The sequence below is a fragment of the Notolepis coatsorum genome (assembly GCF_963971535.1).
Source record: "Notolepis coatsorum genome assembly, chromosome: 2".
NCBI lineage: Eukaryota > Metazoa > Chordata > Actinopteri > Aulopiformes > Paralepididae > Notolepis > Notolepis coatsorum.
Genome location: NC_140166.1, coordinates 38645515 through 38658493, shown reverse-complemented (window position 1 = coordinate 38658493; position 12979 = coordinate 38645515). Strand labels below are relative to the sequence as shown.

At 47.1% G+C, this 12979-nt stretch overlaps 1 protein-coding gene across 2 annotated transcripts in view; it reads left to right on the top strand.

Annotated features, from left to right (window-relative positions):
• malt1 (MALT paracaspase 1) overlaps window positions 1-12979 on the top strand; it is a 108435-nt gene that overhangs the window by 77251 nt on the left and 18205 nt on the right. For both annotated transcript variants that reach the window (XM_084307341.1, XM_084307342.1), the window contains exons 12-13: window positions 709-780; window positions 900-1027. In XM_084307341.1, the coding sequence (XP_084163467.1) occupies window positions 709-780; window positions 900-1027 (200 nt within the window). The remainder of the gene's footprint in view (window positions 1-708; window positions 781-899; window positions 1028-12979) is intronic.

The window sequence follows — 12979 nt, the reverse complement described above, 5'->3', positions numbered from 1 at the left end:
ACGACGGGTGCGGTTGTTTAAGTTTTTTTACAAAAACAACATTGGCGTTCAGCCAGCGGCAGCTCTGTGCACACACACACACACACACACACACACTTCAGAAACAAACATAGTATCAATGAGAGCATCAATAATACACCTGAGTGAAGTCTAGTAAAAAATGTAAAAAAGAAATAATAATATATATATATATTTTTTTAAATGTCTTAAAAGTTAATCGTGAGTTAAAAAAAATAGTGGCGTTAATAGAATCGGGCGATAACGCGTTAATACCGCGTTAACTTTGACAGCCTTAATATATATATATACTATACTAAAATACTAGGTCTTGGGGCATGTTTTAGTTAAATCATCCCCATTTCATGTAATGTATATTCAGTTGAATTGCACAACTCTGCACTGTGCATTCTATATGCAGTGCACTCCTCCATCACATCCAGAGACCACCGACTATAAAATGAGAAGGATCACTGTAGTTTTGAATGGGGAAATCTGTAACACTAAAGATGGCGGCAACGACAAAGAATTGCTGCAAAATAAACATAGATTTGTTGTTTAAATAATAAGAGATTTAAAAGAAGAAAAAATACTAATAAAAATATCGATAATTTTGTCCCGATTTATTGATTCTTCCAAATGGCATATTGTCTCAGCCTTAATCATCACACATGCTTTACGTGAAATTACATTCTTTTATTCCATTTTCAGGAATATTCACGATGAAACGACTCCAAACGTTGTATTGAGGGTCACGGCTAACATCGTCTTTGGATATGCTACGTAAGTAAATTTTTTATGCTGCATAAGCTCCAGTTATTTTTTATTACCATTTGAGAAATATAATTACAGTAATGCATTGCACACTGTTAATCTATTGTCTTCTCCCTGTTACCATTAAGATGCCAGGACGCTGAGGCCTTCGAGCTGAGTTCAAGTGGATTCACTAACGGTGTCTTTGTCAAGTTCCTGAAGAAACGTCTTCTTGATGACGAAAAGATCACCGGAGTTCTGGACAGAGTGGCTGAGGGTAAGACAGTAACAGAACTATCTAATCATATAATATCCAGTCATTAACCTAGAGCAGGGGTTCTCAAACTTTTTTATACCACAACCCCATTTTATTTAGGAATTGTTTTGGCGACTCCACACTTACTGTATCGCGTAATTTCAACATGGAATTAAGGAATATCAAAATAAAAGCACACGTTGAACTTGATCATGCATATTTATTGTAATACTTAATTACAGCACTATGTTATCAATACACATTTATAAAATGAGGCATATTTAGCCAAAATATATTGCCAGAACATTAAAAAAATATATATATATATATTAGGGCTGTCAGTTTATCGCGTTAATTAGATTAATTAATTACACAGCAAATTATCACGTTACGAAAATTAATAAAATAATTTTTTTTTTTTTTTTTTTTTTTTTTATCTCATTCATTCCATAAGAACGTAGAATACACATTTACAGACTTTTTTAAAAAATGGTCCAGTTGCATGTTCTTGGTATCTGATTCTAGGGACATCTATGGATCTCAGGGAACGTATTCCCAGTGTCAGAAATACTGTCTTTTACTAGGCTTGAGTAAATTGTAAGGGAACAAATGAGAATATCAATTAAATTTGTTTTATCTTTGACTGTGAATAACAGTCAGTACTGAATTCTGCCATCCGGACACATGCAATTTGAAATATGATTATAGAATATCAGGCATAAAATGGTTATGCGATTAAAATGCGATTAATTAGATTAATTAATTACAAATCCTGTAATTAATTAGACTAATTTGTTGTATCGCCTGACAGCACTAATATATATATATATATATTTTTAAAGTTACTTGCCAATGCACAACACCACTGTCACCTACCCACGACCCCACTTTGGGTCGCAACCCGTAGTTTGAGAACCGCTGACCTAGAGAACGATATGTATACTGGACAGAGTGGCTGAGGGTAAGACCATAACAGAACTATCTATAATATCCAGTCATTAACCTAGAGAATGATATGATGAGAGAATGATCATGATCTGAGAAAACATTATCCCAAGAGGCAAATTAAGAGGTTACTTATTATATGTATTACAGATTAGAGGTTATGTGTTTTACTATTACATTTGTGGCATGCCCTATAAAAAGTCACAATGACCCTCAGACACAATTTGGGTTTTATACACTCTTGTAAAGAGGAGAATGGCAGCTTTGTAATAATACCATAATTATGTATCTGTTCCTTATTACCGGTAGTTACAATAAGGCCATTCTAATGTGTTACTAGATTAAAACACAGGACGTGATGTTAAACTGTATCCTACTATATATTATTGAGTCAATGAACAACAACCAACAACCAACTTCTGCTATTTCAAAAGACAAAAGGTAAAGAAAAAGAAATAAAATAAAATAGAATAAAATAAACTGGCAGTCTTACTGCTTAAAATGTTTGAATGTGTCCAGTGAGACAGAGGATATCTTTGGAGGGTGATCTGGTCCTGTATGGTTTCAATTGTTTAATTAATTCAGTTTCAATTAATTATCTTATTATTATTTCATACGACCTGATCAGTAATCATCCCACTTCGTTAAAATTGTTTTTTGGTCCCTTCTTGTCTCCGTCTCACTCACACACACACACATGGGAAAGAAAAACAATGAGTTTTATTTTCAATTCTTATAATCACAGTGTATCACAACAATATTTCTGTTTTTAATAATTGTTATTAAAGTTTGTATAGTTCTTGTGTATAACAACTATTTCAGTTTTTAATAACTAACTGTTATTAAAGTTTCTATAGTTCTTTTATCTGTTCTAATTGTTACAAAGGGTCAGATTAAACCGAATATATATATTTATTACTTGAGATATATTGTATAGTATTTGTATATCGTCTGATATCCCTTGTATATTCTTTGTACATATACACAGAATATCCCTTTACCTAGTACAGGCCAGACCATAATATTCGTTCTCCTATTGGACAGCGACCCCCTAGGCGCCACGGCCATACCCCCAATGTCTAGTTCAAAGTCACCGCTAAGACATGTCTCAACATGCCCAGGTTTACGCAGTAATACGAGACAGAAATAAGGCTGGTACTAGATTATTCACCTTACGTATAAATACGGCGCAGGTGGATACAGCAGTAATCTTAGTAACAAGTTGAAGCCTTCACCACGATACAACGTGCTGTGAAGTGGGCCCGTTTTGCCCCGAAATAGAGCCTTGAGACCGCGTGCGAATTGATAGCTGAAGTGTCAGAGTTTAACGCTGTATCGTCGAGTTCGACCTATTCTATTATTAAGTAATAGTCTATTATGTATAGTGTATCGTGCGGCTACCGTTCTACAGTGACCAGCATTACCAACGTTTCATCGTACCGAGCTAGTGTGCTTATCCAGGCTGGGCGGCCTAACCTTGTGCCGCCATCCGAGGAGCCCTAGACGAGAACCGTGTGGATATGTACACTGGATAACCTACACCGACGACTACAGAGCCCTTTTCGGCTGGATTATATTGCTTTGGTCCTGTGGCTGCTGGAGCAGAGAAGCGTCTACCCCCACTACCGTGTGGGATTTACCCTGTGAGGAGCCCCGTCGAGCCCGCCTCTAGGACTCTGAGGCTGGCTAGCTTTCATCCATGCTGCAGTGCATACCGGAGAATAGGGATGGGAATCGAAAACCGGTTCCCATTGGGAACCGGTTCCTAATTGGCCGATGCCTGGAACCGTGTGGCTCCTGTGACTTTCGATTCCCTTATCGCTGCCTACAGTTGCGCAATAACGTTACGTTAGCATGTAGCCATGGCAGACTCTATTTGATTCCTTAAGGGCTCGAAATTGCCTGGGTTTTGGTAATATGCTCCCGAAATGCTCCCGCTGTTTGGCTACTTCTATGTGCAGTGAAAACTACTTGAATGCTTTAGAACCTAGTCATTGATTTAGATCAGGGTGAGCTAAAATTAGCCGCGGAGCTAACGTGAGCTAACGTGAGCTAACGCTATTTAATCAAGCTCACAAAGAGAGATAAACAGCTGACAGCGGATAGTACAGGTACAAATACAATAAAACAGCAGGTGGGGGCTGTTGTGTAAACCTTGTACTCTTTAGTTCACATATAATGAGAGACGTGAGTGCTTGTTTACAAGTCTGTACGCCAGTTAGCCAGGAAGTACAGTGGTGCAACATACAAATGTGTCCGTGTAGCAACACAAGCCAATACATAAAGGACAGGGGCCCGGGGAGGGAGCTCTCTCTCTCTCTCTCTCTCTCTCTGTGTGTGTGTGTGTGTGTGAGAGAGAGTGTGAGTGAGAGACAGAAGTCAGAGGAATAACAACCTGTTATTCAATAGATTAAATTAGTTTAAGAATAAAAAAATAAATACATTTTAAGAGAATCTCAAATACATTATTTTATTTAAGTGTAGGCTATAGTTAATGTTTTATTTTTTACAGTTTTTGTATTTTTCTGACATGGGGGCTCAACAATAAATGACAATCAGAAATGTCAAGTTGCATGTTGTTATTCTAACCAGCTTAGACCCCGACGCTCTGCATCTTCTGGCCGCCTCAGACCTACTCCTATCCGAGCTCCGGGAGGGTCATCAAAGAGAAGTCGCCTATTCTCAGTCCTTGCCCCACAATGGTGGAATGAACTACCCACCCCAGTTAGGACAGCCGAATCACGTCCAATCTTTCGCCGTCGACTAAAGACGCACTTCTTCAACCATTATCTGAATAAAAAAAAATATATCTAACCCTAACTAACCGTACTGTCATGCACTTGTCCTAATAAACTAACCTACACTGTAGCACTCAACACTTTGATGAACATTGTTGCTCAGCTGATAGAGTTGTGCCCTTCCTGATGGCTTGTCGTACAGAACTTGTAAGTCGCTTTGGATAAAAGCGTCAGCTAAATGACTAAATGTAGTTCTGTTGCATTTCCAATTTATTTATTTAAATTATAAATTGATCAGGTATCGATAAGGGAATCGATAAAGAATTGAATCAATAAGCAGAATCGATAATGGAATCGTATCGATAAAATCCTATCAATTCCCATCCCTACCGGAGAATAGCTGTTGCTTTGTCTACGGATCAAGGGATTATTGCACCGTCTCCTGTACCTGGAGTCTCTTTATTCCTCGTTGATCCAGACTTTTGCTACCGACAAATCCTCTCCCCTGCTGGCTTACAACCGGAGGGAACCCCCCTAGTATCTCCAGCTGACCTACGAGTGTACCTTATATAATTCTTATGCTACAGGTGGTATTAATTATCCCCTTCGTAATATGCTCATGGACTTACGCTCTTGACCTATTCATGCACATTCTTCGCCTTACAAGCGCAACTCTAATTCTCAATAATGTAAGATAATATTGATGCTCTTCTAATAAATATTACAAACAGTACTTTCCTTGTTAAGCCGTGTTATTGTGTGGGTGTTCATCTCGTATACATGTGTACTGTATGGCCAGTAGTAATGTACATAACTCAGTAGTGGTTTAATGATACCATACTTATTCAATACAGTCAGGGAATTGTACCCCTCAGTTACAATTGGTCCTTCGAGCCGGATGGTAATTAGCGTAATATTAATATAATATTAATATTGACATGGCCAGCGATGAACACTCCACAAACGGTTCTCCTAAGCTAGATCGCCCGCAGCGCAGATGGCAGCCACCTCCTTACCTAGAGGACTACGCTGCCAGTCTACTACCTAGCTTTATACAGACGTTAAACGCGGAAAAAGCGGATAGTAAAAGTAAAAATGTCAAACCCTACCGACCAGGCGACCCTGCCAGTAGAGACCCTAGTGGGTTCTAACGTAACTGACCAAGCTCACGGGGGGGACCAGGAGGGACATGACATGACTTTACCCCCCGACAACGTCAACGGGACAGTCCCCGGAGAGCTCCAGGATAAAGAAAGCGCTCCAGGGACGGAACCCGACCCACGACCAGAAGAGACGCGCACCCAGGAGATGGACCTCCTCGGAGCGCGACAGGAGAACGGATCTCCAACGAGCACTGCTAGAAGCCGATCACCTCCATCAGTGTCTTCCCCCAGCGAGGCGGACAAGATGCTGGCGCAGGCATTTATCGCCACCCTGGCAGCCTCCACTGAACGCGATCCAAGCACAGACGCTTAGCGAGCGCGAACATTCTTCCATGGAACAAGAGCGCCTCCGAGCGCAACACCAAAGTGAGCGCGAACACTCTACCATGGAAAGAGACCGCCTGCAGGCTCAACAACTGAGTGAGCGCGAACAATCTGCAGACCAAAGAGAACGCTTCCACGCGCAACTCCAAGCGCAAGCCCTTAGTGAACGCGAACACTCTGCGACCCAGCGAGAGCGCTTCCAGGCGCAGCAAAGGAGTGAAGACGACCGCATACGACTGGAGACCAGACGCCTCCAGACCGAAGAGAATATTGAAAGAGACCGCGCCGAAGCCCAGCGCGCCGCCGCCGATGCACAGCGCGAAGCCGCCAATGCACAGCGCGACGCAGCCCAAGCCCAGCGCGAAGCAGAGCGCGACCTCGCTCACATCAAGCGCGAAGCCGAGCGCGACCGATTACAAGCGCAGATAATGGAGCAACTGATTGCCAGGGCGACCCCCCCTCCCTCCGCACGGAGCTCCAGGGCCTCGTCAAGACAAGGGTCTAGGGCACCCTCCCCTACCCGATCAAGCGACCCGGAGCCCGGCCAACAGAAAGAGCCTATACACGTCTCCGAACCCCCTCCCCGACCGGTCCATGCGAGACCCAGCAACAGGGAAGAACCGGCCTACGCCGCCGAGAGACTGAATAGACGATTGCAAGATCTAGAAGACCTAGCAGAGGAAGAAGAAGAGGAAGAGGAGGAAAGTCAAGCCCACCAGCAGCATCGTACTCCACAGGACCAGGAGGTCCAGTACAGCCCAGACTTTACCCCCGAGGCCCTGCGTTAAAGACCCCCGACTCAACTCAAGGGTGAGTTTGACGCACGACCAGCCCCGAGGAACAGCACCTGGGTACCCGGGCCTTGGTACCCACCAGGTACCAGCCCACAACGACACGTAAGGGGAGACTCGCCTAGGAGGCCTCTCCCCCAACGCTCACCGATGTGCCAGCCAGCCATGGCATCGTACCTTGGCACACCGACGTTCCCGGACTTCACACACGAGGACAGAGCACAGTACACAGAGCTACGAATGTGCTTAGAGACAATGATGTCCGATGTCCCCGATGAGACGTACAAGTATGCTATCCTACTCAAGCACCTGAAGGTGCCCAGAGCGCATAATGTAACTGAGGGGTACAATTCCCTGACTGTATTGTTAGATATGATATTTAATACCACTACCTCATGTACTTTAACTTCTGGCCACCCAGTACAAGATATAAGTATGATGAACACTTTCCCACCTGATGAAACGAACCAACACAAATGTACCAAATCGAAAGTTTAATACAGCAAAGGGTGTATACAACGATCACTTAATTACATTTATGATTTGAAATATGGAATATGCACTTTTATGGCAAATGAGTATTCGTAGGTAAATCAACATTGAATGTCCAATCTCTGGTTGCGCAGGGAGTAAGTATACAACCTGGAATATTTAGGAAACGATAGCGAAGGTACTTAAATGATTATAGCTGGATACACTAAGGGGGGGGGGGGTCCCGCTGGTTGTAAGACAGTAGGAGGGGGGGGTTAGAGAAGCCGCTGGCGGTATCCCATCTGGCCGACGGTGTCTTGGGAGAATCCAAAGTCTTGGACACGGTGCCCACAGAACCTCGGGCCGCAGACGAATACAGCTGGACCCTCTGTGGAACGGTATCTGCCGGTCCACAACGGAGAGACGTGAGGCGACCTCACGTGTAGAGCGCCGTCTCACCTGGAGTCCTCTCCGGGGGGTAATTCCAACACTCGGCAGTGTTGGCCTTTATCCATGGAATAATCAAAGCACACAAAGCATAATCCAAGCCGTGGAAGGCTCGCCGTCGTCTGGGTACAGTAATCCAATATACAGGTCCAGTCGCTCTTGGCCCGGAGCTCCTCGGATGCAATCACCACTAGGGGTCTGACCAGCCTGGTTAAGCGTCCAGATAACGTCAGGAACGATGGGGGTACTGATAACTGTAGAACTCTAACCGAACGATGCACCATACATAAATAGACTATTATTAGCTTAATAGGATACGTCCAACTCGACGGTATGGTGCCAAACTATGACCATTCAACTATTAATCTACACGATATCTCAATGCCTATTCTGGGCCAAGTAGGCCTTACTACACCGCACGTGCGTCGTGGGGAGGCTTTTGCGTCTGTCACTCTGTTGGAGGGTAAAGAACTGGACTAAAAAGAAAGTTCTACTTTACGAGCGCCATATATATATGCGCTATGAACAAATAGTACCATTCGTATTTCGCCCGGCATATTACTGCGCGGAACCGGGGGTTGCCTCGACATGTTAGGCGGCACGATTGAACTTGGACCTAGGGGTATGGCAACCTGGCGCCAGGTTCTCGTCCAATGGTAGAATGAAACTATTATGGGCTGTTCAGTAGAAACGGGGATATTCAATGCATATTGTACAAGGAATATACAGGGGATATCAAACGATATACAAATACAATTAAATATATATATATAAATAAATATACATATTCGGTTTAATCTGATCCTTCACAACAGCCGCCCCCTAATTAGTCCCACCTAATTAGCTAAGCAGAGACAGATTAACCGCACTGTCTTCCACTCAAGGTCCGCTGTAAGGGTCAGTCAACTCACAAAGTCATAGGGTCATGGTCATCATCGATAGTATCTGGGAGTCGGGGCAGTTCTATGAGCCTCGCCACGGGACGTGTGTAAGTGCGCCCCTGGACGAGTACTTCAGCTGCTCGGACCTTGCCATCGGCACCGGTGATCACTTTGCTTACGCGGCCAGCCGGCCACATAGCTCTGGGTAGTGACTGGTCAATTATCATGACGACTGTTCCTTCTGTCAAATTGTCTCTCTCCTTTACCCACTTCTGGCGGGTCTGTAGAGACGGTAGGTAGTGAAGTAGGAAGCTGCTCCAAAACTTGTCAGCTAGTACTTGGCTGTACCTCCACATTCTTCGGCCGTTCGCTTCTTCGGGCCTGTACATTGTCTGGGGTAGCGCAGGGTCCAGCCGCCCCCATTAGGAGTGTGTTGGGGGTGACTGGGTCGACATCTGCTACATCACTGGAGACGTAACCGAGGGGCTTTGAGTTCAATACTCCCTCGATCTCCGTGAGGACTGTCATTAGGACTTCCTCTGCCACAGTCTGGGCTCCGAGTACGGCATACAGGGCTGTCTTTATAGAACGTACTTCTCGTTCCCAGGTTCCACCGAAGTGGGGTGCGTTCGGGGGATTAAACTGGAAGTCAATCTGGGCTGGAGCGAGGTGGGTCTTAAGTTCTGGGCCCATAGCTTGGAAGCTCTCTCTCAGCTCTCTTTCTCCGCCTTTGAAGTTGGTCCCGTGATCAGACAACAATGTAGACGGTTTTCCTTTCCATGATGTGAATCTCCGGAAGGCCATAAGGAATGAGTCTGTGCTCATGGTCGGAAGGAGCTCGATATGTATCGCTCTGGTGGTCATGCATTTGAATACAATACCCCACCGCTTCTCGGTGCCTCTTCCTCTCTTTATATACAACGGGCCAAAACAGTCCATGCCTGTGGAGTGGAATGGCTTGTCGCCGATTCAGAGGCGACAGGGGGGTAGGTCAGCCATCCGTGGTATGCTGGGCTGCGCGCGCCACTTACGGCAGTCTAGACAGGTTCGCTGGAAGCGCCGTACTGCTTCTCTCCCTTGCAATATCCAATAACGACGTCTGATCTCCGCGAAGACTCTCTCTGCCCCTGCGTGGTGTACATCCTCGTCGTATTTCTTTATGATCAGCTCTGTGACCTTGTGTCGGCTGTTCAAGACGATCGGGTGCTTAATGTCATCTGGTAGATCGGGGGCTCTCCGCAGGCGACCACCCACTCTGATGAGATTATGTGCGTCACTCTCTGGTGCCAGGTGAATCAGTCTGCTGTCTGATGGGACGGGGTTTCCTCCCTGTAGACAGTCTAGCTCATCGGGGAACGAGTCTCTCTGGGCTCGTTGTAGTAGAAGAAGTTCTGCTTCTTCGTAGTCAGCTGCTGACATGTCAGTGGTGGACTGAATCTCTGGGTGGTGCCGCAGGAATGTTCTTTGTTGCGCACTCTCTAGGGTAATGCAGTCATCTATGTTGGGGTCTGTGGAGGCGACAGTGCTCAGTCCACAGAACATAGGCTTCTTGTTCTCAGCCTCCTCGTTACTTGCTTCCCTCGGGGTGGGCGTAGGCCAATCTCCTTCCGGGAGCTGGAGGAATGCTGGTCCGTCACTGTAGATGTTGCGACGGGTTAGGTCATCCAGGGACATTCCCCGGGTGATGACGTCAGCTGGGTTGTGTTTGGTATCCACATACCTCCAGCTTGCTTCTTCTGTTAATTCTTGAATCTCGGTGACTCTGACTCCCACGAAGACTTTGTATCTGCATGAATCAGACTTAATCCATGTGAGTACTGTCGTGGAATCTGACCACAAGATTGTTCTATGCACCGGAATGGTGAGTTCACGTTGGATTAACGTGGCTAGATGCGCTCCTGCGAGGGCTGCGCAGAGCTCTAGACGTGGGATAGATTGTTGCTTACGTGGGGCTATTCTTGAGCGGGCCAGTATGAAAGCAGTGTGTATCTCTCCTCCCATCTCTTGGGCACGCAAATAGGCAACCGATCCGTAGGCTACTTCGGAGGCGTCGCTGAAGACGTGTAGCTCAATCTCGCATGTCTCTGGCCTCACTGTGGATGGGAAGTAGCTGCGGCGTATATTGACACCTGGGAGTGAGCGGAGTTCCGTCTCCCACTCTCTCCATGTTGAGGCAAGGTGTGCGGGTATTGGGTCGTCCCAGCCCTGGTCCTTGTCCCATAGTGCTCGTACAATCATCTTTGCCCTGGTGGTGTAAGGTAGAATACATCCCAACGGGTCATATTGTCTGGCGAGTGTTCTGTACACACTCCGTCTGGTGGTCGGTATCGCCGCCGACCTTCCTTGCTCTGGAGCCAAGGGTTTGTGTCTATAGTGGAGCGAGTCTGTTTTGAAGCGCCAGACTAATCCTAGTGTCATTTCTTGGGCTTCTCCTGGGATTGTCGCCATCCAGGTCTCGCTGCTGGCAGCCTTGTCTGCGGAGGAGAGGCTGCGCAATACGTGCGGGTCACTGCTGGCCCACTGCCTGAGATCAAAGCCTCCTTTGATTAGGGAGGCGCGTAACTTGATTAGGAGAGCCTCGGCTTCTTCTTGAGTCGAGACGCTTTGTAAACAGTTGTCCACGTAGAAACTGTTCTTCACACTGTGTTGGACCTCTTCATCTGCTGCTGGGTCCTCTTGGTCTCTCTGTGGGCTGGTACCGGCAGGGCACCATAGCCAGCTGGTCCAGGTGCTATTCCTCGGGGCTGGTCGTGCGTCGTGCTCACCCGTGAATAGAGTCGGGGGTCTGTAGCGCAGCGCCGCGGGGTTATAGCCTGGACTGTATGGGACTTCCTGGTCCGGTGGAGTACTGTGCTGTCGTCGGGCTTGGTTCTCCTCCTCTCCCTCTTCTTCCTCTATCAGATCTTCCAGATCCTGTAGTGGTTTATCTTGCTTCTCCGCAGTGTATGCCGCTCCTTCCTTGTAGCTGGGTCTCGCCTGGACCGGTCTGGGAAGGGGGTCTGCGGGGGGTATAGGCTTTGTCTGTTGGTCAAGTTCAGGGTTGCTTGCTCGTTGAGGAGGCGCTGCTCTTGACTGTTGTCTCGACGAGTTCCTTGAACCCCTGGTGGAGGGAGAGGGTGTTGCCTTGGGGATCATCAGCCGCTTCATTAGCTGCGCTTGTAGCTTGTCGCGCTCGGCTTGTATTCTGTCGCGCTCGGCTTCGCGCTGGATGAGAGCGAGTTCGCGCTCTGCTTCTCTTTGGGCATAGTCAGCGGCGCGCTGGGCTTCGGCTGCAGCGCGCTCTGCTTCTCTTCGGGCATAGTCAGCGACGCGCTGGGCTTCGGCGGCGGCGCGCTCGGCTTCTCTTCGGGCATAGTCAGCGACGCGCTGGGCTCCGGCGGCGGCGCGCTCTGCTGCGGCGGCGGCGCGGTCTGCTGTGGCCCGGTCTCTTACCATATTAATTTCCGTCTGAAGGCGTCTCATCTCCCGGCGTCTCATCTCCCGGCGTATGCGCTCTTCTTCGCTCCGTCGCTGCGCTTGGAGGCGTTCTCTTTCAATAGTAAAATGTTCGTGCTCGCTAAGCGCCTGTGCTTGGAGACGGTCGCGTTCACCCTGAAGTCGATCGCGTTCGGTAGAGGCTGTCAGGCAGGCGAGGAACGCCTGTCGTAGCATCCTCGCCGCTTCTCTGGGGGAAGGCGGTTGTGGAGGTGAGCCGCTCCTGCGTGAGCCGCTCCTGGGGGTACTCGTTGGGGAGTCCTGGAGCTCTAGTTCCTCGGCGCTCTCCTCCTCTTCCTCCGTGCAGAGTTCTCTCTCTGTAGGGTTGTCTTCCTCCCGAGGCTTGTCGGGGACTACTTCTTTAGTAGTGGCGGGGGGTAAAGGCATGTCAATTCCCTCCTGGTCCCCACCGTGGGCTTGGTCAGTTACATTAGGACCTACTAGGGCCTCTGTGGTCGGGGAAACCTGGTCGTTAAGGTCAGACATAATTTTACTTTCTACTTTTACCACGTTTACCGTTTGTCGAAGGCTAGGTAGTTGACTGACAGTGTAAGCCTCTAAGTACTGAGGTGTCTGTCGTCTGCGCCGCGGGCGTTCTAGGTTAGGAGGATCGTTTCGTGGAGTGTTCATCATAGGCCATTTCGATATTAATAACACTATATTAATATTACACTAGTTACCATCCGGCTCGAAGGACCAATTGTAACTGAGGGGTACAATTCCCTGACTGTATTGTTAG